This window comes from Bombina bombina, chromosome 3 (assembly GCF_027579735.1).
Source record: "Bombina bombina isolate aBomBom1 chromosome 3, aBomBom1.pri, whole genome shotgun sequence".
NCBI lineage: Eukaryota > Metazoa > Chordata > Amphibia > Anura > Bombinatoridae > Bombina > Bombina bombina.
The window spans coordinates 866394131-866418100 of NC_069501.1; the positions used below are offsets into that span (position 1 = coordinate 866394131).

Here is a 23970-nt window from a genome sequence, read left to right on the forward strand (position 1 = left end):
AAAGTATACTTCACTCTGTATCCATGCAGCAGTGACCCTCAGATCTATGAGCAAAAACAAGGTTCTTGTTAAATCTTATGAACCTAAGGTTTGGTGTGAGACTGAGTGGTCCTGCAATTGAGGATATACATTCCTACTTGTTCCTTAACACCAGCATATAATAGGACAAACGTTAAAGTGTAGGCAAAGACTACGACAGTTAAAATATTTTTTTGAAAAAAAAAGCAATGCATACAGATCAATTACAACTTTTATTGTATTATCCACATGATTTAACAATAACAAATATGCAACAATGCATAATATAAAATGGATGCATACAAGAGAACTGGCATTTTATTTAATTTTAAATGGTGGTTATTTTACCGTCATGTCAGTCAGGAATCAGAATCATATTTAAACATGGAACAAAAAGTCACAAGAAGGTTTTGGAAACTTGAAATAAATAGGACACTGTAATTTCTATTCATCTTTTAAATATTTGACATCTCAATACAGCATACATAGCCCCTCTAATACTGCATACACAAGTAATAACAGCCTATATTACCAATATCTCACCTTCTAGAAAAACAGAGCCAGGACATTGGTCTCTTTCAGATTTGATCTTACTTATTGATGTAGGTGTCTGACACAGAATTGCATAGTCTTATTGAATTGCTAAAAACTCTGTACAGCTGAGGATTTCAGTGCAAGTGTAAACACAAGTCTGGATTTTTCTCTTCAGCGCAAATGAAAATCAAGATAAATCATACCAATCAACTCACATGTGTCAAATCAAAAATAATTTTTAGTCTAGAGCTAGTCACTGGGCTCTACATATATGTCAAGAGATATCTGACTCAACACGCTTGACGTCCATCTCCAACAAAGCCTGGTTAGCTTACTAGTCACATTTGGCTTAATTTTGGGTATCAACTATAAAAAAAATATATATTCTGCACTAAGCAGTGTGTGTGAGTACAGTTTTTATATTCTATAAAGAAAAAAAAGACAATAAAAACACACAGACAGAAGAAAATTACAATAGACAGGTAGTGTAATTTAAAATAAAACAAAACACACACACACACAATACCACCACAATTGGTACTGAAAACCTTCCAGTGACCGTAAATATCAAAACACTAACAGTCATGATATAAAATAATCAATAATTTAAAATAAAATGGTAAAAATCTACTATTTTCTTCTATGTTATCTCATATTGTGATTTGAAATCATGATCCTTAAAACAGGAAGTTTAATAGCACCACATATTTTTGGCACAGAATCTGCTATACAACACAGCACTTTGTCTCATTTTACTGCAGGAGGAACTGCACACTGTCCATTGATGTGGAGCGCATTCTAGAATACCGCAACATGCAGTAAACATGTTTTTAGCTTTTCATTTTGTACTCTGTTATCAGGAGTAATAGCGACTTCTATGTCCTGATGATATGGTTAGAGGAAGTGTTACAGATGAAAGAGAGGACACCTCCCAGTAAAGGCTGTGAGATAAGAAAAGTCGATAAAGAATGATCATAGAAACAGACTGACAGAGAATGACTCCAATTGTGATGACCTGAGGAACAAAAGAAAATTAATTAGTTAATTAGTTGTACTTAATCAAAAGACTATGCAGTCATGTATATGTGTCAACATAGCATACAATTAGAGTGAGGTTTAGGTTATATTAACATATTAACAGTTTAAAAAATAGAAAAACCTTCATTAGAACATGTAGTTAAAATAACGCCAAGATAAAAACAAAATCAAAGCAAAAAGCAGTGAGGTCTGACGCTTTTCGGCACTGATGCTAGCCATACTCATAAACCAGTAGCTAGATACTTCTTTAATGCTATTTATAGCACCTGCTATAGTGCATACTCGCACCGCTCATCATTTCTTTTAACTCTTACAGAACCAATGCATTTAACATTATATAAATAAATTAATGCATGATCTCTCCCGTTAGATATAGGTATTCTAAAAGTAAGAAAAAAACATTTCATACAAAATGAGACAAAAGAACAAATATATACAACTGGACGAATTGGAAATAGTACATTAAATAGAAAAACTATATTAAACATTGACTTTTTTGCAACAAAAAGTATCACTAACATCAGAAGGTTTATTTAGAGCAGACATCTTCAAACTTGACCCTCCAGAGGTTTTGGAACTACATTTCCTATGATGCTCCACCAGCTGAGCATCATGGGGAATGTAGTTTCAAAACCTCTGAAGGGCCAAGTTTGAGGATATCTGATATAGAGTGAAGAAGTATCCAAATGACCGACATGTATTTACAAGAATTGTGTACACTCCATGGTATATTACCAAATAGTAATAATGCCTGAATTTTACCAGAATTTTATAATGTTATATTCTGAATAATAACCAAACAGTACCTGTGTACGCAGCTTGTAAATCCAGTATACTAAACTGTCTAGATAGTATATCTAATTTATTGCTACCACTTTTTGGTTTCAAAATCACTTCTATTGCACTCCAACTAAAAGAGTTAAGGTTTTTTTTTTTTTTTAAATCAAAGTTTTTTTTATTAAGGTATATAGTGGTACAATAATCAAAACATTATTACCCGAGTATCCTCTACATATCATGATAATAGGTATTTATAAAGATTGAAGGAAGGAGAAAAAAACCCACACAGAAGTAGTCACAAAATTAACATAGCACATCACAGAAATATGACTCCTGGACATAAAATTGTTGAGCTTATACAAACAGATCCTAACGTGTGTAAACTACTTTGAAAAACCACTTTTTAGGACAGACATAATATACCATAATTCTGGTACATCATACATATGCGCAGTTCATGTCTTACAATGAAACCTTAAAGGGACACTGAACCCAATTTTTTTTCTTTGGTGATTCAGATAGAGCATGCAATTTTAAACAACTTTCTAATTTACTCCTATTATCAGTTTTTCTTAATTCTCTTGCTTTCTTTATTTGAAAAAGAAGGCATCAAAGCTATTTTTTTGTTTCAGAACCATGAAAAGCACTTGTTTATTGGTAGGTGAATTTACCGACCAATCAGCAAGAACACAGTGTGTTCACCAAAAATGGGCCGGCATCTAAACTTGCATTTCAAATAAAAGATACAAAGAGAATGAAAATAATTTGATAATGGGAGTAAATTAGAAAGTTGCTTAAAATTGAATGATCTATCTGAATCATATAGAAAAAATTTGGGTTCAGTGTCCCTTTAAGATTTTTATTTATTATTTCTATAGTACCTCTTTATCAGGATACCCTGTCTATTAGGATGATACTTTAAACTACAAGATTTAGAACACAAACTAATATTATGAGTGGTACAATTCTCAAGTATATAGCCACTATTCTCACTTGTTAAAAGGGGTAAGTGTGAACCTAACAACATTGTTGATCTAGGAGAAAAGCGTGAGGATGATGGAAATAATTGTAAACAATTGATTACAAGGATGTGTTCATAGCATTCTGATGTAAGAGTGAGCATAATGGTTTGCTAACCAGCAAATAATAATAATAATAAAACACCAATGCGAGTAAGGTGCCCTTTTGTACACGCCTCAGGAAGCTCATGAGACAAGTTAGTAGACTTTAGGGAATTAAAGCTGAAGGTAGAACAAGTACGGCGAGTATTAAAAAGTATCTGTCTTGGCTTTGTCATTGTGTCTATGTTACCCAAGACTCAACTACAGGAACAAACCTACTGTTCCCCCCGGATAATATATGGTCCCATAAGGATCAACATTAATATAATCCCCAATCCTCTCTCGAGTATACAGAGCTAGAAAGGTAGATGTACAACTTCCACCCCTCCCCATCATAGGTTATTAATGCTAGTTTACAGGAATTTTAAATTATAAAGGAGAGATGAGCTGTCTAAACCTGCAGGGAGGTATGTGTTTTGGTACTAAGTTCTCAAGAATAAGAATACGTATATATTAGGTCACTATTTAATAAGCCTCTAGGACTCCATGCTAAGGGATTCTAGACTATATCTCTATAGTCCCCCTGCTCCGGCCGCATGCAGAAAGACCCATTCCCGGTGAAGTGGTCTCTATAGTCTCCACTTACTTTCTGATTACACTACAATTTAGGGATAAGCCTTCTAACTAGCTGATGCAGTTAATATTCTATTAGCTACCCCTAAAGAACACTCAATTACCAGAGGCTGTTATCTGTAAAGAGAAAAAGTGACCAAAACCAGCTAGATTAATACTGACCTCTAACTTAAGTGCAAAATGTAAACCCCACAAAACCTTTGTACTAAAAATTGTCTGGGCGCTACATCCAGAGCTTAGCATTATGTGTACCCCCCACAAGGTTCAGAACAATGCTTAGCCATAGGGATCATAAGCTAAACAGTTCCTCATATCTTGCCATGTAATATAGTGACTTAGCAAACTTTTTATGTGCAGTTCTAATCATCTCTCCAGTTACAGGGTAAAGCATAATAAGTGTACACTATGTCTAATCACAACTATATTGGGAACATATCCACATGTATATAAGAGTATTGGGCTAACATACTCAATTGTGAAACAAAAATGTTCCAAGTCGGTTGATATATCTCACTGGGGCATTGCAGTATGCTCAACCCCCTATTATAAGTCTGTAGTAAGTCCAGGCAATTGTGCTGACAAGGATGGTGAGACAGATCAAAAATATAACCTACTCCTGTACTACAGCATATCCATTCCACCTATCGAGTTAGTCACCCCACCCGATCCAATGATATGAGGATATTCTCCACCTGGATCCCATGGTAGAGCTTCAGCAGTCAGTAAAATTTGCAACCCCCGCACGCTGTAGCCATCCCACATCACAAATGCAGGAATGTGACCGCTGAGCTGAGTCGTCAAGTTGGGCCGTTTTATGAGTCCAAGTAGGAACAGGGCTTGTCTTGCGTGGGTAAACTTGTTGTTCATTTGGATTAGAGGGTAAGTGAATATCCACTGCTGTAACTTGCAGGACCGCTGGATTAGTGACATTTTCCTGCCTGGAAGCACATGAGATCTGTATCTGTTGTAATGAGGACTCCCTTGCCTCCGGTACTAAGGTATGATCCCCTCTTGCAATCTCCAGTATGTCAAGTCCCTCCTTGCCAATCCGGGGCATTAGTGAGGGATCCTCTGCGTTATCGATACGAGCAGCGTATCTGATCTCTGAAACCAGGTGGGCCATGTGGGAGTCTACCCGTCTCACAAACTCGGCAATCAAGTCTCTTAAATTAGTCCTCATGACAGTTGTATGGAGATCGTTTAGGTCACCTTACAAATACTTGAGTGCTGATGTTAAAAGATAAAAGTTGAGTTCTGAGAATATTAGCAGATTAATACTGCCTACCATGATTACATAGGTAACCAAGGGGGGTTCGAAATGCATGTAATGAGGTTGTGGCCTTCCTCCACAGCTAACTCATTTAGAGTTTGATAGATGCAATCTTAGTAATGAAGGTATCTTACAGCTCAGTGGCTTCTCCTCAGTTTGTTTCCTTTGTTATATGGCAGGATGACTAGTTATTGAGAAGATTCACTATTAATTGTTATAAAAACTTGAGGAGCTACTTCATTATGCTGCTGATCATGGCCACGTTCAAGACACGCTCCAAGTGCTAAGATTTTGATCATGTATCTCAATAAAGTGTTTTGCCAGTGCAGAGCAAGGTCTATTATTTTCAATGTAGGAGAGGTGTTCCCTAATGCGTGTTCTGACATCACACGTGGCCATGCCTACATACTGCCCCCTACATTGATTAAACTCTACTAGAGTAATTACAAAAGATGTAGCACAATTTATGCAGACCATTATGTGAAAGACCTCTCCAGTAGTATGGACAGTAAAAGTTTTAGTAATTTTTATATAATCACAAGCTCTGCACCTCCGACTCCCACTTTCTAAATGTACCGTTCACATGTAGCCAAGAGCTCTCAAATTTTTTTTCTACACCTAAGCATACTCTGTGACAAATATGTTACCCAGAGATTTGCTATGGTATACACAAATTTACATCTTTTGTTTATTGTCTGTAAACTTTCGGAAGATACTTTTTTTTTAATCATTTATTTTATTGAGTTTTCAACATTTAAAGAACAATAAACAAAAAACAAATTAATCATCTGGGTACATTCTTCCATGACACCCCTAACATAACCACCTTATCAAAGTAAAGATTGCATATATGGTTTGCGAAAGCCCCACCCATTTGTGTTAGGCGCCAGTAACTTACTTCTACCCTTGACAAGCATATTGATCCATTTGTGGCCTTAAAACCGAGTATAACCTTCTACCATGGTCATCTATATTTATCCCTTGGGCACGGTCAATATCCCAGCATAAACAAACAAAAAAAAAAAACAAAAAAAACACATGAATGGATTCTCCTCTCCCCTCTCCCCGTTTATCACAGGTTCATTAATACAAGATCACTGTTTCTGAATGGAAAAATTAAATGTTCAATTTCTGTGGGCGGAAAGATTCTGATAAATTTTGTCCATTTGCTGAAAAAGGCTTCTATTTCTCTTTCAAGATTTAAGTCTGTAGCTTTCTGTTCAATTAGATATTGTTTTTTAAGATAATTTCTAACTTCTGTAATAGTTGGGGGTAATTTATTTTTACAGTTCTTAAGTATTAAATTTCTTGCTGCTAGAATAACTAAGTTTACTATTTTAGAATCTTTAAAATTTCTGCTATTATCAGTTAAAAAGATAATAGTTGTTAGTGATAATTTAAGTGGCATGATTTTTAGTACTTTGCTTAGCCAATATTCTATTTTTTTCCAGAATTGTATGATTCTAGGACACTCCCATATCATATGGGGTAAGTCAGCTGCCGATAGACTGCATTTAGGACATTTGTTGAAGTTCGTATTGTACCATCTGTAACCCCTATCGGGAGTGTAGTATGTTTGGTGAAGAAGTTTTATATAGGAAGATACTTTTTAATAAACTGACAGATATCAGTGTACTGATTAGAATATTGTGTAACAAATACTGTTCTATCATCATTTATCCTTGTGTCTTTTTTCTTCAACAGTTCTCTCCTATTTACACAACTTATTTCTTGGTCTACCTTTTTGATCAAGCGTGTGGGATAACCCTCTGTTGATAAATCTCAAATTTAGTTCTGTTTTTGCAACTTCATACCTGGCAGCATCTGAGCAATTTCTCTTAACCCTCATAAGCCGTCATTTGACAATCCCATTAAAAACATGCCTGGGATGGTTACTGGATGCATGTAAAATTGCATTCCCATCAATAGGTTTGCTGTAGAGATCTGTTATAACCTTGTTGGAGTTCAAATCAGCTTCCAGTACTAGATCTAAATAACATACCCTGTCTTTATTCCATTCATATGTTACATTGATCCCACATTGGCTTTTGTTTAAATATTCAACAAAAAGTATTGCGCTATAATCTGCTCCTTTACACACTATTATAAGAAGATCTATAAACCTAATTTATGCAAGTTACAAACTATTGTTGTGCTCCAAGTGCCCTGCTTATGGATTGCTGCCAAGTGTGATCTACACTATCCACTGACTTAAAGGCGTGTTTTATCTTTATCTGGTGAGTGCAATCTATGTTATTGTGCACTCACCTTGTTTATAAATAAATTCACTTGAGAGTCGGAGCTGCACTGTGTTTTTTTATTCTCTTTCATCTATAAACTTCTTATAGATGGTAATATCATATTTGTATGGGTTTCTATCTGCAAAAACAAGGGTATGCTCCCAACACCCCATAAAGAGGTTAGCGAAAGATGGTGCAAATTTAGCACCCATAGCACTCCCTCTTTTTTGCATATAGAAAGCTCCTTCAAACATCAAATAGTTATTCTCAAGTAAAAAAATCTTATTGTTCTCAACAGGAAAGATTTAAAGTCATTGCTATAACACATTTCTAAGTCAAGAAAATACTCATCCGCCTTTATACCTAGATCATGTGGTATAGACTAGTAGAGTGATATAACGTCTATAGTAAGCCAACTATAGTCACTATCCCTCCAGGGTGTTCAAAACATGTGTTGTATCTTTTAGATAACTGTACAATTTAATAACAAGAGGCTGTAGGATACTATATACCCATTCAGATAGAGGTTCCAGCAGTGAACCCATACCTGAGACAATGGGTCTTTTACCTGGGGCTCGCGGCTACCAACATATCATTAGGATCTATATAAGTGGTCTCCCCTTCTGGTTATAAGGGCACTTTTTACCTGTGTGAGGACTTTATTGTTTCTCTTTATTTTTTCCAAGACATTTCTGTTGTCTTGCTCTACATTAGCAAATATTCTATATTAGCAAAGTCTAAATATTTTTAGAACAAATGAATTGCCTTATCTGAAGGGGGCAATCTGGGCTCGAGTCCGCAGACAGTAAGGCTAGTCACATTAATTAAAGGGACATTAAACTGCTGTGCACAACTACAATGGAATAGCAACTACTCACTATGTTATTGCATTTCATCCTGTTCCTGCAGCTCTTTGCAAATCCGTTCTCCTGTTTTAATAGCTTAAAGGTGCCAGATACTGAAGCGCCGACTCTTTGTACTGGGGGCTGCCATCTTGGAGCTCAAGTATTCTCACATACTGTGACAGAAGCTGTGCACACTAACAGATAAGTAATATTGCCTATTTTATTTTACAGCTGTATAATGTGCTTGAGGTTAGTGTGCATGATACAAAGCAGGAACTTTACATTTTTACATAGTTTTACAGTTACACAAAATTAAGTTAAAAAGTACCTAGCAAGAATATAGAACAATGCAGCCACAGCAAAAATGTACAGCTCCTGCTTTGTATCATGAACCCTAACTTGTAGCACATTAAACAGTTGCCAAAAAAGTTTACAATATACTGATCAGTAGCACTGCTATTGTCAGAATACCTGAGCTCCAAGATAGCAGCCCTCAGTACAAAGACAGAGCTTCAGTATCTGGCACTTTAAAGCTATTAAAACAGGAGAACAAATTTCATAATGAGCTGCAGGAACAGGATGAAATGCAATAACATAGTGAGTAGTAACCATTCTAGGGTAGTTGTGCCCAGCAGTTTAATGTCCCTTTAATTTGTATAAATTGAATTGTTTTGCTGTGATCTGTTAGACAATTAATGAACGATATTTAGTAAAGTTAGCCTTGTGCAAAGCGGTTTTACCATGTTTAAACATATGTCAAGGTGTTTACTGTTCCTTTAACACAGTTTTCTGAAATAGTTAATAAAGAATTCCAAAGAGGATCAAAATGACACCTAAAGAAAAAAAAAACAATACGTTTTCTCTAGTTGTGACAAAAAGTGACACACAGAATTTGCCTTCATATTTTATAGAGGACTGTTGGACTTGAGCTTTACATTTCTTCTTTTTATGTTCTATAAAAATTACTCAGGAGAAGAGCACCAGCCGGTTTCTGTTTTCATTCAATTCTTTACAATTAATTGTTCATATGTGGAAAACAATGCAATGTCTTCTATGAGCTATGAAGTGTACTTAAAGTTTTCTACGTCAGATGTAAATACGGCCTCTAAATCTAACAAGCAGATATAATTAAAGTACCTCCTGTAAACTCAAAGACAACACCCAATAATGTATGAATAAGCAATACCCAATAAAAGCATGCGTGTACTTTATTATATGAATACATACCTTTTCTCTTTGATACTCCTTAAATATGAATGAAAGAGCTACTAAAGTTGGGTGGCACAGGAACCACAAGAAGCAGCCCTAAAAAGAAAAGGCAACAGAGCACCTCACATCATCTGCTTTCAAGGTTTTTGTCACATTTATACAGTCAACGTACTAGAATGGGAACAAATAGAATAGGGGGCGCCCTTGAGATCAAAATAGTGTTATAGAACAGGTGAGATTACACTATAGAAGGAATTATAACCAATTAGAGATATATAAATGGCAATACACAACAGGAATTTCATATATCACTAGTTAAAGTTTCTCAAATAAACTGATTCACTTACAAGAATTCCTAACAAGGATATTTGGCAAAAATATCTAGAACTCCAAATATATAAACATGTGTTAATAAATGTTTGTATAAGCTGGGAGCTGGTACGTGATATGGTATAATACTATAGAATGAGCGTGTCAGTAAGCTCGACTAGGGAATATGATTGGTCAGGGGGCGTTGATTTACCAGATGATTCTATTCGCTCACGTCACAGTGTGTATGTGTAACTTAAAACACAATAGTAAAACATACAATCTCACTGTAAAAGCCTCTTGTTATTTATTAGTCGAGCATGTCAGTAAGCTTGTCTAAGGTATGTGATTGAGCAGGAAGCGAGGATGTTGATAGATATGTTCTGAACTCACTCACGTCACAGAGTGGGTGTGTGGTATTAGGACGTGATCGTACTGTATAAGCCTCAAATGTAGATCTAATATTCTACAGGGTGCTAGAACTAAGACAAAGCATCAATGGGCTGCCTGTCAATCTTTTTTATATACTCACTCATACTCTCGTAGGGGCCGTTTCACAAATATAGAATCATCTGGTAAATCAACGCCCCCTGACCAATCATATTCCCTAGTCGAGCTTACTGACACGCTCATTCTATGGTATTATACCCTATCACGTACCAGCTCCCAACAACGCCCATGTTTTAGCCGAATAGATGATAGTGTTTCAGTGAACAGTTAGTGACATGTGCACCAGCTCTAGACGGACGCCGTTCTGAGGTACAAATACATTTTGAAAACACAGTAAGTGATCACTAAATATGAATCGTTTACAAAAGTGTATTACATCTATGAACACCGCTACTAATTACAAATAGGAAGCTATTGTATCCAAAAGATCTATGGGTGAATCTTATGAACTGTCTGTCACTAGAAAGGAATAGAAAAATAAACACTTTGTATCAAAAACATTCAGGATCTATATTCATATAAGGATTATAATGTTTATTCCTAATATTTTGATCACTCAACCTATTTTATATTATATAATTTGTATTTGTTGTCTTTGCAACATATGGATTATTTTATATTGTTAAAGTCTATTGGTTGCTATTGTATTGATGATTGTCTTAGACCACTCCCTCAACAAGTGTTATCAATTATGGTAATTGGTTTGTATAGGTATATATAGCAAGTGTTTTTAAACCATTTTATTAAGCCTGATGAAACAGTCTTAGACTGAGAAACGCGTCACTTTTATCTTATAATATTTTATTAAAGTGATTTTAACTATCTATAAAACACTTGCTGCCTGAGATCTGGTTATTTTGAGGACATTTTTGGCCTTCAGAAAGGTCAGAAGGACTGTTGTATCCCGATGGCCTTGGTATTAAGTCTGTTGGGTGACTGAATTGATCCCAGCTTGCCTCACTAGCATCAATGGAGATGCTACAACAAATGTAAGTTTAAATTTTCTATCTTTGGTTGCTGACAACTTAAGCCAAACAATACTAGGCCATATCGGCACTTTGTGTTTCCATATTTCCTTATACAGATTCTACATTACCCTAGGAGGTCGGTCTGCTGGGTGACTGTTATAGATCCCAGACTGTGTCATTAGCACCACCAGAGGTGCTTTAATATATGTGAGTGTATCTATTTATCATTTATATATCTATCATCTGGAACCTACAATATCGGGCCATGTGGCGCATCTGTTTCTGCTTGTTGTACTAGAATGGGAATGATAGGGAACTGTTGCTAGGCAATAATGAAAAGCTCAAAATGGTCTTAGAAAATGATGCATAAAACTGATTTAGCTGTGTACAGAAATACAACACAATGGCACACTGATAACTGATTAATAGTCTATACCATGACTTCCAAAAACAAGAGGAATTCATAAACTAACTTATTGTTGAAGAGTAGTCAGCAACCCAAGCTTTAAAAACCCTAATCTGGCTTTTGCTCGAGTGCTAAATCAAAGGTGTGCTAGGAGAACTGTGCTAAAGCTGAAGGTGATATATCTATATATATATATATATATATATATATATATATATATATATATATATATATATATATATATAGAGAGAGAGAGATAGATATATCTATTTCTCTCTCGACACAGTGAGTCCATGGATCATCTTAATTACTGTCGGGAATATCACTCCTGACCAGCAGGAGGAGGCAAAGAGCACCACAGAAAAAGCGGTTAAATACCACTCCCCCTACCCACAATCCCCAGTCATTCGACGAAAGAGAAAGGAGAAATTAAGTAATCTAAGGTGCAGAGGTGCCTGAAGTTTATAGAAAAGCAAACTGTCTGAAAAACAGGGCAGGTCGTGGACTCACTGTGTCAAGAAATAAATAAATTTATCATCAGGTAAGAATAAATTATGTTTTCTTTCTAATGACACGGTGAGTCCACGGATCATCTTAATTACTGTTGGGAACCAATACCCAAGCTAAAGGACACAGTTGATAAGGGAGGGACAAGACAGTTAACCTAAACAGAAGGCACCACTGCTTGAAGAACCTTTCTCCCAAAAGAAGCCTCTGCTGAAGCAAAAGTATCAAATTTGTAAAATTTAGAAAAAGTATGCAAAGATGACCAAGTCGCAGCCTTGCAAAGCTGATCTACAGAAGCTCTATTTTTGAAAGCCCAAGAAGATGAAAGAACCCTCGTGAAATGAGCCGTGATTCTCTCAGGAGTCTGCTGACCAGCAGTCTCATATGCCAAGCGAATAACACTCCTCAACCAACAAGAAAGAGAAGTAGATGTAGCTTTCTTACCCTTCCCAGAAAAGACAACAAATAAAGAAGACTGGCGAAAATCCTTAGTCGTCTACAAATAATATTTCAATGCACGAACCACATCCAAGTTGTGCCACAAACTCTTTATGAGGAGTATTAGGACACAAAGAAGGAACAACAATCTCTTGATTAATATTCTTGAGAAAACCCAAGGCAGTACGCAGAACTACCTTATCAGAGTGAAAAATAAGTAAGGCTGAAAGCTCCGAAACTCTTCAAGCCGAAGAAATAACCACCAGAAACAAAACCTTCCAAGTTAAAACATCTTAATATCCAAAGAATGTAGAGGTTCAAATTGAGCCTGTTGAAGGACTCTGAGAACCAAATTAAGACTCCAAGGGGGAGTAGTAGACTTAAACACAGGCCAAATTTTAACCAAGGCCTGACAAAAAGAATTTACATGTGGCACATCCGCCAGGCACTTGTGCACTACAATAGATAAAGCAGAAATTTGACCCTTCAGGGTACTAGCAGATAAACCTTTCTCCAAACCCTCCTGGAGAAAAGACAAAATACCAGAAAAATCAAGCTGGCAACAACCAAAGTAAGGCCAAATCAGATACTGAAACAGATGAGAAGACCAATTGGGTGCCAAAATCCATATTGAAGAAGAAAAAAGAGAACAAGCGTCGTGTGGTGTTTTCTTCTACAGAAAACTCAGAAATGGAGTCCAACATATCTGATGACAGTGGAGCATCAGCACCTATTTCTGTTTCTCTTTCCTCTTCCTCTTCTTTGCTCTCTTCCGGTTCATCTTTGTCATTGCAGGTACCGGGTAGTGGTGCCGTTGGGAGTTCTGAAGATGAAGAAATGGAGATACATCCAAAAGGAAGTGACAGCATGGATATCCCTTTAGGTGGAAAAAGACAAGGAGAGCTGGGAAGAGAGCAAAGAAAATCAGGAAGGAAAGCCAAACAGAACAAGAAGGACTAACTGTTCTTAATCTTTCGGACATTGAATTAACAACTGAACAAATTTCTGTGTTGTCTAGGGGATTGGGTTTCGCACCGACTAACACCTTCTCAGCATTTAAAACATTGTTGGATGTCAACAAATTTATAAGAAAGTTGACTCTGAGAAGGTTTTTTTTCGGTTAGAGATGCCAATACTCAAACTGTGGTTGTTCAAGGTTTAAGTTCCAGTGAGGTTACCTCACTTGTTGATTTGGGTGACAATGCACAATGTTTGCACATAGAGGCTAATCAGGCATTGAATTTTGTAGATAACATCATGTTGGAGGGACTTAGGGACTTGGAAAGTGAATATGGCCCTGAAAATTGTGATATTCCTACCCCTGTAAAACAATCCTCAAGCTTTTATCCAGTCCAGTTTAGGGGTCCAGCTTTGAATCTTTACCAGAAGAGGGTAGAGAGGGAAATTTTGGCCTTAGAGGATACTGTAAAACAACAAAAAAAGATGGTAAGAACTAATTTAACAAGGAAAGAAAAAGCTGCCTTGGCTTTACTTGAAAATAATACAAATTTGGTTATCCGGAATTCGGATAAGGGTGGCAATGTAGTCATTCTTAACAAGAAGGACTATTTGCAAGAAAGTAATAGGCAATTGAATGACCCCTTCACTTATAGAAAGTTGGATTCCAATCCCACATTTGTATTTAAGGCCAAGTTGGTTAGACTGTTGGAACAGACTGTTTCTGTTGGACTCCTCACCAGGGAACAGCTGGAATTTCTGATTCCTGAGAATCCACGGATTCCGATATTCCATTATTTACCTAAAACACACAAAAGTCTGACCCAACCCCCGGGGCGACCCATTGTCTCGGGGATTGGGTCATTGCTCAAACCCACCTCGGAGTGGATTGATTCTATTTTGCAGCCCCTGGTGAGGGGTCTCAAGAGTTACTTGAGAGATTCAACACATCTCCTACAGATGCTAGGGAATCTTAAGTGGGAAAAGGAGTACAAGTGGATAGTGGTGGACGCCACTGCACTTTACTCAAGTATACCCCATCACATGGGGATACGAGCAATTAGGTACTTTTTTGACAAACACACTAGATTCACTGAGGAAGTAAAACTTGTACTATGTGAAGTAATAGAGTTTCTATTGAAACATAATTTTTTTATGTTCAATGGAGAATTCCACATACAGGTTTGCGGAACTGCCATGGGGGCTAAATTTGCCCCCTCATTCGCGAACCTGTATGTGGGATTATGGGAGGATCTTTATTTATACACAGAAAGTAATCCATTCAAAGAAAACATAGTTTTCTATATGCGTTTCATTGACGATTTAATTTTTATAGTCAAGGAACCTTTCGTGTATGAGGATTTTCTAGGTTACCTGTGTCAAAATGAGTTTAATCTAAAATTTGTGGGAGATTTGTATGAAGAAGTGGTGAATTTCTTGGATCTTACTTTAAATGGTGACTTTGAAACAGGTAAAGTGATCAGTGACACTTATCGTAAGTTGACAGCTGGGAATACTATTCTACATGCTGAGTCATTTCATCCACCACATTTGGTACGGTCCATTCCCAGGGGTCAACTCATGAGACTTCGAAGAAACACAAATTCAGATAGTCTCTTTGAAGCACAAGCCAAGACCCTCATTGAGCGCCTCAAAGCAAGGGGTTATGCCGAAAACCTCTTGAATGAGGTTCTCAATGAGGTGAGACTAAAATCACAGCAAGAATTAATGAGAGGGACCAGGAAACAAAACATCATAAAACATGATACTGTAGTGTTCTCAACTGAATATTCTAAAGAATACTATCAGGTATGTTCCATATTAAGGAAGAATCTTCATTTGCTAGAGAATGATGATGTTTTAAGACCTATAATTGGTTCATGTAAATTTGTACCGAGAAGGGCACCTACACTGGCATCCAAGCTGTCCCCCAGTCTAATCCGTTCCAATAACCCAGATAGGAGCAATTGGATTAGGAGGAGAGGAACTTATAAATGTGGTCATGGCCCATGCATAACCTGTGGTTTTGTACAGGTGGGTGATGGTTTCAGGAGTAGCCAGACAGGAGAAGAGTTTAAACATAAATTCTACGCCAACTGTAGAACAACTTTTGTGGTCTATCTCCTAGAATGCAAATATTGCAACCTTCAATACACAGGTCAAACAAGCAGGGAACTCAGGTCAAGGGTCAGAGAACATGTTAGGGACACCAGAGAATATGTAAAGGAATCAGCGATAGCTAGACATTTTAATCTGGTACATATGACTAACATTTTTGATATGAGGGTTCAGGTAATAGACCGTGTCATGTTTCCACTTAGGGGGGGTGATAGGGGTAGTTTGTTGCTGAAGCAAGAATTGTATTGGATATACAAATTGAGAACTATAACCCCCCTAGGTTTAAACAGAGAATGGGATATGAGCTATTATGTTGAAAAATGAAATATGAATTTGGTTGATTTAATTGATGATACTGAATATATAATCTATCCCCTATATGGGCCATTATTTCTGTCTACTCCCTATATGGGCAATTATATTTGTTTATCTGACAGGTCATTCTATCTACCCCCTATATGGGTTTTTTGTATCTATCCCCTTTATGGGCATTTTTATTTTATTTAGTTTACATTTTCTGTTATTGATTTTTTTTTGTGCACATATAGACATTTAAAATCAGATTCAGCATGAGGTATATTGCTAATACAGCTTAAAACAATCTTAAATAATATTTTGAATCTATAATAGATATGAGAATAATGTCTGCACTGTAAATATGATTAGGACTATGTGAATTAATTTTGTCCTTCTGTACAGTGGTTTGCTTAACTGTTAGTTCTTTCTTTCTTCTTTTTTCCATTCGCCATACATAGTGTTTGTCATTAGGTATATTCTGCCATTGTTTTATCACTGTTGATGTTTTTTTTTTTTTTTTGTAAATTTTTTTTTTATTGAAATAAAGAAAAAGCATACATTAATCCTGTTACAATTAGTCATACATTGTCTTAAGCATTTCAACAAATGTTAGGTAACTTAGGTATTAGTTAAGACATCTTCATAATAATGTATACTGTAACACTATAACTGGGAATTAGGAAGATAGAAGTTGCATGTTTATTAGTGTCCAAGTCTATCTTAATGGGGATTTCCTTTCCCAGCCTTTGAGCTTGCATTTTTAAATGTTAGTTCTAATTTTTCTCTTCCCCTGTCTTTTTTCCCTTCTTTTCTTCTCTCTTTTCCCCCTTTCCTTTAGAGGTTTTATTGAGATTGAGGGAAATAGCTTATAAACATAACTAAACATAATACCTTTTGTAGGAACAGTAACTCTGAGGAACATCAAATGTACAAAGAATAACTTTTTATGAAAGAGACGCCGTCATAGAAAAGGAATCAAATAATATGGTTTGGTGTAAACATGTGGATCTCAGCTATGACACCTGGGTACACTATCCAACTAGGAGGCACCCAATAGAACTAACTCAGTTCACATCTAGCCACCTACTCAATCCAGTTGGGCCCCCCTATTCCATCCTGGCTAGCTCCCAGAAGCTCCTTCGAAGCATAGGGGTTGTATTCGTAACTATGATGGGTTCCGAGGAGAACATTTTAGAACAGTATCACGTAATGATGGGAGGGATTAGAAGCGGTTCTATAGCTGATGTGTATAGGTCAGCAATTCCAAAAATGTATCATGTTGTCTCAGGCAGTGGAGCAGATGGGGGAAAGAAAAAAAAAAAAAAAAAAAAAAAAAAAAGGAGAAGAAGGGGGGGGGGGGGGGGGGGTATGGGGGAAGGGTCAGTTAGATTAAAGGGAGGGGGTTAGACATACAATGGGGGGGAAGGGGTGAGGTAGCATCTCTAGATCCCTAGTACCAGTTTGATAACCAGCTTATCAGACCATACATCTCGCCTGACAATTCACTTACTACCCATGGGCGCTTGTCTATGCACCCATAGGTCCCATATCTTCCAGTATGCCTCCATCCTGTCCAGGTGGAGGTAGAATCCCTTTTCCATTAAAGCATAGGTTTCCAATATCTGTTGGACCCCAGTCAGGGAGGGCGAACTTGCCTGCCTCCACATTCTGGCTATTGATAATTTTGTAGCCGCAAACACAAAGATAGCCAATTGTTTATGGGCTTTGGGCCAACTACTAGGAAAAATGTTCAAGAGGGCCGTCTTGGGAACTCTTGGAATGGACAGCCCTGCGGATTCGCATAATTGGAAGACGCCGTCCCAGAGCCTTTCCAGGATCGGACATGACCACCAAATATGGAGATCTGACCCGACCTGACCGCAGCCTCTCCAGCATAGGGATGACTGTGAGGTGCCCATCCGGGCCAGTCTCTGTGGAGTGTAGTGCCACCTGAGGCAAATTTTCACATAGAGTTCAAGTGAATTCGCGCAATGTAAAGTTTTCTTCGTAAGGAGAATCGTTTGTTCCCAGATTTTGTCAGTGACTTGAATTCTTAAATCTCTCTCCCAAGCCTTCAGCTGCCACACCTCTTCTGCACAAATTTCCTTCATTATAAGTGAATAATGAGTGGATAAGGACCTCTGTAAGGATGTCCCAGATTTGCTTTTCTGCTCCCATGGGGTAAGATCTCTTAAACCCGTCATAGGAAAGCCCCAACTTACCAAGAATTTATGAAATCTAAATCTTTCAAATTGGAACCAGGGGGGGATGTGAGTAATATTGTCTCTATCATTGAGGTTGGCTGGTTGGAGAGTGTTTCTCTGATAGAGATCAGACACACGTAGACACTGTTGATGTTTTTAATGTATAATTTCTTTCAGGTGTTCTGTGCCTTTAAATAGGCTATGAACACTGAAGCAAACTCACCCTATGATTAAGTGCTCAACAGAGCACGAAACTAGTCAGGGAGTTTGTGTGCCCTGTACTGCCTCTGAATTTTTAATGTTTCAATAAAGGTTTCAAGTTTTTAACCTTGTTTTTGTCAGCCCGTGTATTCACTCTTTTTTGGAGCAGCTGCCTAATCCTTTTTCTTTTTACTGTTGTCAATTGCGGCTACACCAGCCGCTCATCCGGCAGCTTGCACCCCTGCAGCCTGAACATTTGGTTTGCTCTATCCTCCCCCGGACTTGGCGGTCACTTCCGCGTCTGCAGCGGCTTGAATCTTGGGAAGACTAGGAATCCTAACTCTACTCCACGATTAGCCTTCAAATTCACACCAATACAAATATTTACGCCAAATCCTATCATAAATCTTCCTAGTCACAGTCATAGTCTGAGTCATAGTCTGAATAATTGACTCAGAAAAACCACACTTAGAAAGAATCAAGCGTTCAATCTCCAAGCAGTCAGCTTCAGAGAAACGAGATTTGGTTGAAGGAAGGGGCCCTGCAGAAGCAGGTCCTTCCTTAATGGAGGACGCCAAGGTGGAAGGGAAGACATCTCCACCAGATCTGCAAATCAGATTCTGCAAGGCCACGCCGGAGCAATGCGAATCACTGATGCCCTCTCTTGTTTGACCCGAGGAAGAAGAGCAAACGGAGGGAACACATATGCCAGACTGAAAGTCCAAGGAACTGCCAGAGTATCTATCAGAACAGCCTGAGGATCCTTTGACCTCGACCCGTACCTCAGGAGCTTGGCATTCTGACGAGATGCCATGAGATCCAACTCCGGCTGCCCCCAACTGAGAATAAAGCTGGAAAATACCTCTGGATGAAGTTCCCACTCCCCCGGATGAAAAGTCTGTCGGCTCAGAAAATCCGCTTCCCAATTGTCCACCCCTGGAATATAGATAGCAGACAGACAATAGTTGTGAATCTCCGCCCACTGAATAATCTTGGCTACCTCTGTCATGGCCAAGGAACTCTGAGTTCCTCCATGATGATTGATGTAAGCCAATGATATTATGTTGTCCGACTGAAACCTGATAAACTGGGTTGAAGCTAGCTGAGACCAGGCTAGAAGAGCATTGAAAATTGCTCTCAGTTCCAAAACATTTATTGGAAGAACCGACTCCTCCCGAGTCCATAGATCCTGAGCTCTTAATGAACCCCAGAGAGCACCCCAGCCCAGCAAACTGGCATCCGTGGTTACAATCACCCAGGCAGATCCTGAGATAAACACCATGGAAGAGAATCTCTGGACATCTAGAACAATCTTTGGAGATAGATCCGCATAATCCCCGTTCCACTGCCTGAGCAAGCATAACTGCAGAGGTCTGAGATGGAACCAAGAAAACAGAATGATGTCCATGACTGAAACCATCAGACCAATAACCTCCATGCACTGAGCCACCGACTGCCGAGGAAGGGACTGAAGTATTGAAAATCTTTGACTTTCTTGCTTCTGTCAGAAAAATTTTCATCTCTAGAGAATCTATAATGGTCCCCAAAAATACCACTCTTGTAGCCGGAATTAAGGAACTTTTTCCTAAATTCACCTTCCAACCGTGGGAGCGCAGAAAAGACAACAACAACTAGAATGTCGTCCAGCTAAGGAGCCACTGCAACACCCTTCAATCGAAGCACTGCCAACAATGCACTAAGGACCTTTGAAACAATTCTGGAAGCTGTTGCCAGACCAAAAGGAAGAGCTACAAACTGAAAATGTTTGTCTAGAGATGCAAATCTTAGGAACCTGTGATGATCCCTGTGAATGGGAATATGCAGATACGCATCCATTAGATCCACTGTGGTCATGAACTGACCTTCCTGAACCAAAGGAAGAATGGAACGAATAGTTTCCATCTTGAAAGACGGAACCCTGAGAAACTTGTTTACACTCTTGAGATCTAAAATAGGTCTGAAAGTTCCCTCCATTTTGGGAACGACGAAGAGATTGGAATAAAAACCCAGACCCTGTTCCTGAACCGGAACAGGAACCATCACTCCCATGTCAGAAAGATTCTGAACACAATGTAAGAACGCCTCTCCTTTTATCTGGTTTACAGATAACCTGGAGAGAAGAAACCTGCCTCTGGGAGGAAAATTCTTGAACTCCAGTTTGTAACCCTGGGACACGATATCTACCACCCAGAGATCCTGAACATCTTGAACCCAAGCTTGAGCGAAGAAAGAGTCTGCCCCCCCCCCCACAAGATCCATTCCCAGATCGGGGGCAGATCCTTCATGCTGATTTTGGAGTCAGCAACAGGCTTCCCCTTATTCCAAGACAGAATGATTTGACTTCCAAGATGGTTGGACTGTTCCTGCTTGGAGAAAGAAGAGGAAGATTTACCAGAGAAGTTACTCTACTGACCCTTCTGTTTATTTCTTTTATCCTGAGGAAGAAAATGCCCCTTCCCTCCCGTAATATCAGAAATAATCTCAGCCAAACCTGGCCCAAACAAGGTCTTATTCTTGTAAGGAATAGACAAAAGCTTAAATTTAGAGGATACTTCCGCAGACCAGGATTTTAACCATAAAGCTCTGTCAGCTAAAATGGCAAAACCAGAAATTTTAGCTCCTAACTTGATGACTTGTAGAGAAGCATTTGCAATAAAGGAATTAGCCAACCTTCAAAGCTTTGATTTTATCTTGAATTTCTTTGAGAGTACATTTGCTGAATAGAATTAGACAATGTATCAAAGCAATATGCCCGCAGCACTAGTAATCATAGCAATACATGCAGCCGGTTGCCATTGATACCCCTGGTGAACATAAATCTTTTTAAGCAAAAGTTTCCAACTTCTTATCTATAGGATCTTTAAAGGAACAGCTGTTCTCAATAGTGGTCCTCTTGGTCAGAGTGGAAACTGCTCCTTCCACCTTAGGAACCATCTGCCAAGATTCCTTAATAGAATCAGCAATAGGTAACATCTTCTTAAAAATTGGAGAAGGAATCCCAGGCTTCTCTCATTCTTGTGCAATAATATCTGAAACACGATCTGTTATAGGAAAAACTTCCACGAGGAAGGGACATCAAAAAAAGTATTCAGTTTACTAGATTTCTTAGGAATAACCATGACTGACGCCTCAGAGTCATCCAAGGTTCAGAAGAAAGATTTACACTATCAGAAACCGAGATCTCACCCTCAGATGCTACTGAAGTATCTTCCTCCTCTGACTTATGAGAAGAAACACTAGACACAATTGCAACAGAATCAGAAACCTTACACTTCCTCTTGCGCTTCCCCTGTAACATAGGAAAAGCAGACAAAGCCTCAGATACTGCCGAGGATATATGGGTAGCCATATCCTGCAAGGAAAAACCAACCTGAGACGAAAACACAGGGCACTGCAGAAGATTGGGACGTATGAGGAGAAAGCTGCGGCTTAGCCTGAACAGGAGACTCCTGAACAACATCCGCCCTAGACAATGAAGGCTCAGAATCAAACCACAGTCTATCCTTGTAATGTAATGTTCTCTCAATACAAGAGGAACAAAAAGGGATAGGAGGCTCAACATTAGTATTTAAACATAGAGAACAAGCAACAGCTTGAAGGGCCTCTTGGTCCATCTTATTCCAAAGGAAAAAACCTTAATCAATAAAACATTCTAAGTTCAAATCAGAATTTTAATGAAACAAACAAAAAAAAAAAAGTTACTGTCCCTTTAAAAAAATAAAAAAAAAATGTCTGTTTAAAATTTTGAAACTAGAAAATCCTTAAATGAACTGCACACTAAATCTTGCAGCAACAATTTTTCACAAAATGAATGCAAAAAGAGTCACAAACGTTATAGTCCCTGAAATTCAGAAATAAACAGAGCAACAGCCCCACAAAAAAAACAACAGGCAACCTCCACACACCTCAGCAACCTCTGCTGAGATGCCTACCTGACCTTCTTGCTCCCGGAAACAAAGTCAGAAAATGATCCGGATCCCCATACAGCTGCACCGGAGAGGAGAGAACGCTGAACCACCTCTGAGGAGCTATGCAACAGAGCTGCAACATCCAGGAACAGGAAATGGCTAAAAGGTTGCCAAATTGTGGGTGTGGCCTAACAAACCTCCCGGTAGCCATTAATACACAAACAAAAAACATGTACACCAAAGTGAAAAGATAATAAACTGAGCCAAACATCCTCAGTGCCTGCAAAACTGTCATATAATAAACCGTTAACCTAGAAGGCTGATTGTATATTTAGACAGAATTAACTGTCAAAGTGCCAAATTCTCCTATATCAAAATGGGGTAACAAAATAGGCACTTACCTAAAAATCTGTCCGGCAGCAGGACAGCTCACTTGGTATGAGAGGGGCTTCCTACCTCACATGGACCTGTGGAAAAAAGAAAAGGCTGCGTAAACTTACTCAAACTTTCAACCAAGGGCAGCATGAAATTACTTTGGAGGGCCAGTGGGGATTATACCCAACAAGTTCCCAAATGCTTAAAAGCCACCACTTGCTCTACTGAAGAGACTGACCTGGACTACGGCTAAACCCCAAAGAAAACCAGGGCAAACTTGCTCTGCTTGAAAAAATAAAACGCTTGATTGAAGAATCGGACACCTAACTTTACCCCTCCTTGCAACTGATACAAGCAAAGAGAATGACTGGGGATTGTGGGGAGGGGAAGTGGTATTTAACAGCTTTTGCTGTGGTGCTCTTTGTGTCCTCCTGCTGGACTCACTGTGTCATTAGAAATATATATAAAAAAATTTTTTTCCATTTATACAACAACTCAATGTATCCAGGTTTGTCAGACACAGGAAAGCAATCTTCCAAACGTCTTTAATAAAATAGTAAATAAATTTGGCCCAAAGCCATAATGTTTCAGCTCACACAGGAGCTTTTGTCAAATGGGAGGCCAAAGCAGACATGTGTGTTTTATATATATATATATATATATATATATATATATATATATACACATATATATATATATATACACACACACATACATATACATATATACACACAAAGGAAGTCCAGCACTCACTTGCAAGCTCTCAGCTAAGATTAAAAGCAAAACTGGAAGAGTTAGTTATCGCATCTGGCAAAATGGGGTAAGCCCAGGTACCATGTCAAGGTTTCTCCCAAAACCTGGGTCCCTAATACAGCCATACAAATGCAAGCTCTCAATCAAACAAACTGGGAAGTGAAGGGTTCACAGACTTATGTAATCACCCTAGAAATATACAAAACACGGAAGGAGACTGCAATCTCAGACTGGACTGGGTACACATCCGATAACCCTGCAAAATGTTCAGCCCTGGGTACTCAATAGCACTCTCAGGAAGCTGTGCTGTCCCTAGAGTCCCAGGCAGTTAACCCCAAACAAGTCTGGCCTTGCACCCAGACTTGTCTGGGGTTAACTGCCTAGGACTCTGGGGACAGCACAGCTTCCTTGGAGTGCTATTGAGCACCCAGAGCTGAGCATGTTGCAGGGT

At 38.4% G+C, this 23970-nt stretch overlaps 1 protein-coding gene across 2 annotated transcripts in view; it reads right to left on the bottom strand.

Annotated features, from left to right (window-relative positions):
* Window positions 1-232: 232 nt before the first annotated feature.
* Window positions 233-23970, bottom strand: part of GPR180 (G protein-coupled receptor 180) — a 61430-nt gene continuing 37692 nt past the window's right edge. The window contains exons 8-9 of one of the 2 annotated variants that reach the window (XM_053707840.1): window positions 9647-9724; window positions 233-1567 (exon numbers count right to left, since the gene is read on the bottom strand). In XM_053707840.1, coding sequence (XP_053563815.1) covers window positions 1409-1567; window positions 9647-9724 — 237 coding nt within the window. In that variant the 3' untranslated portion in view covers window positions 233-1408. The remainder of the gene's footprint in view (window positions 1568-9646; window positions 9725-23970) is intronic. The other variant, XM_053707843.1, reaches the window with a different exon arrangement.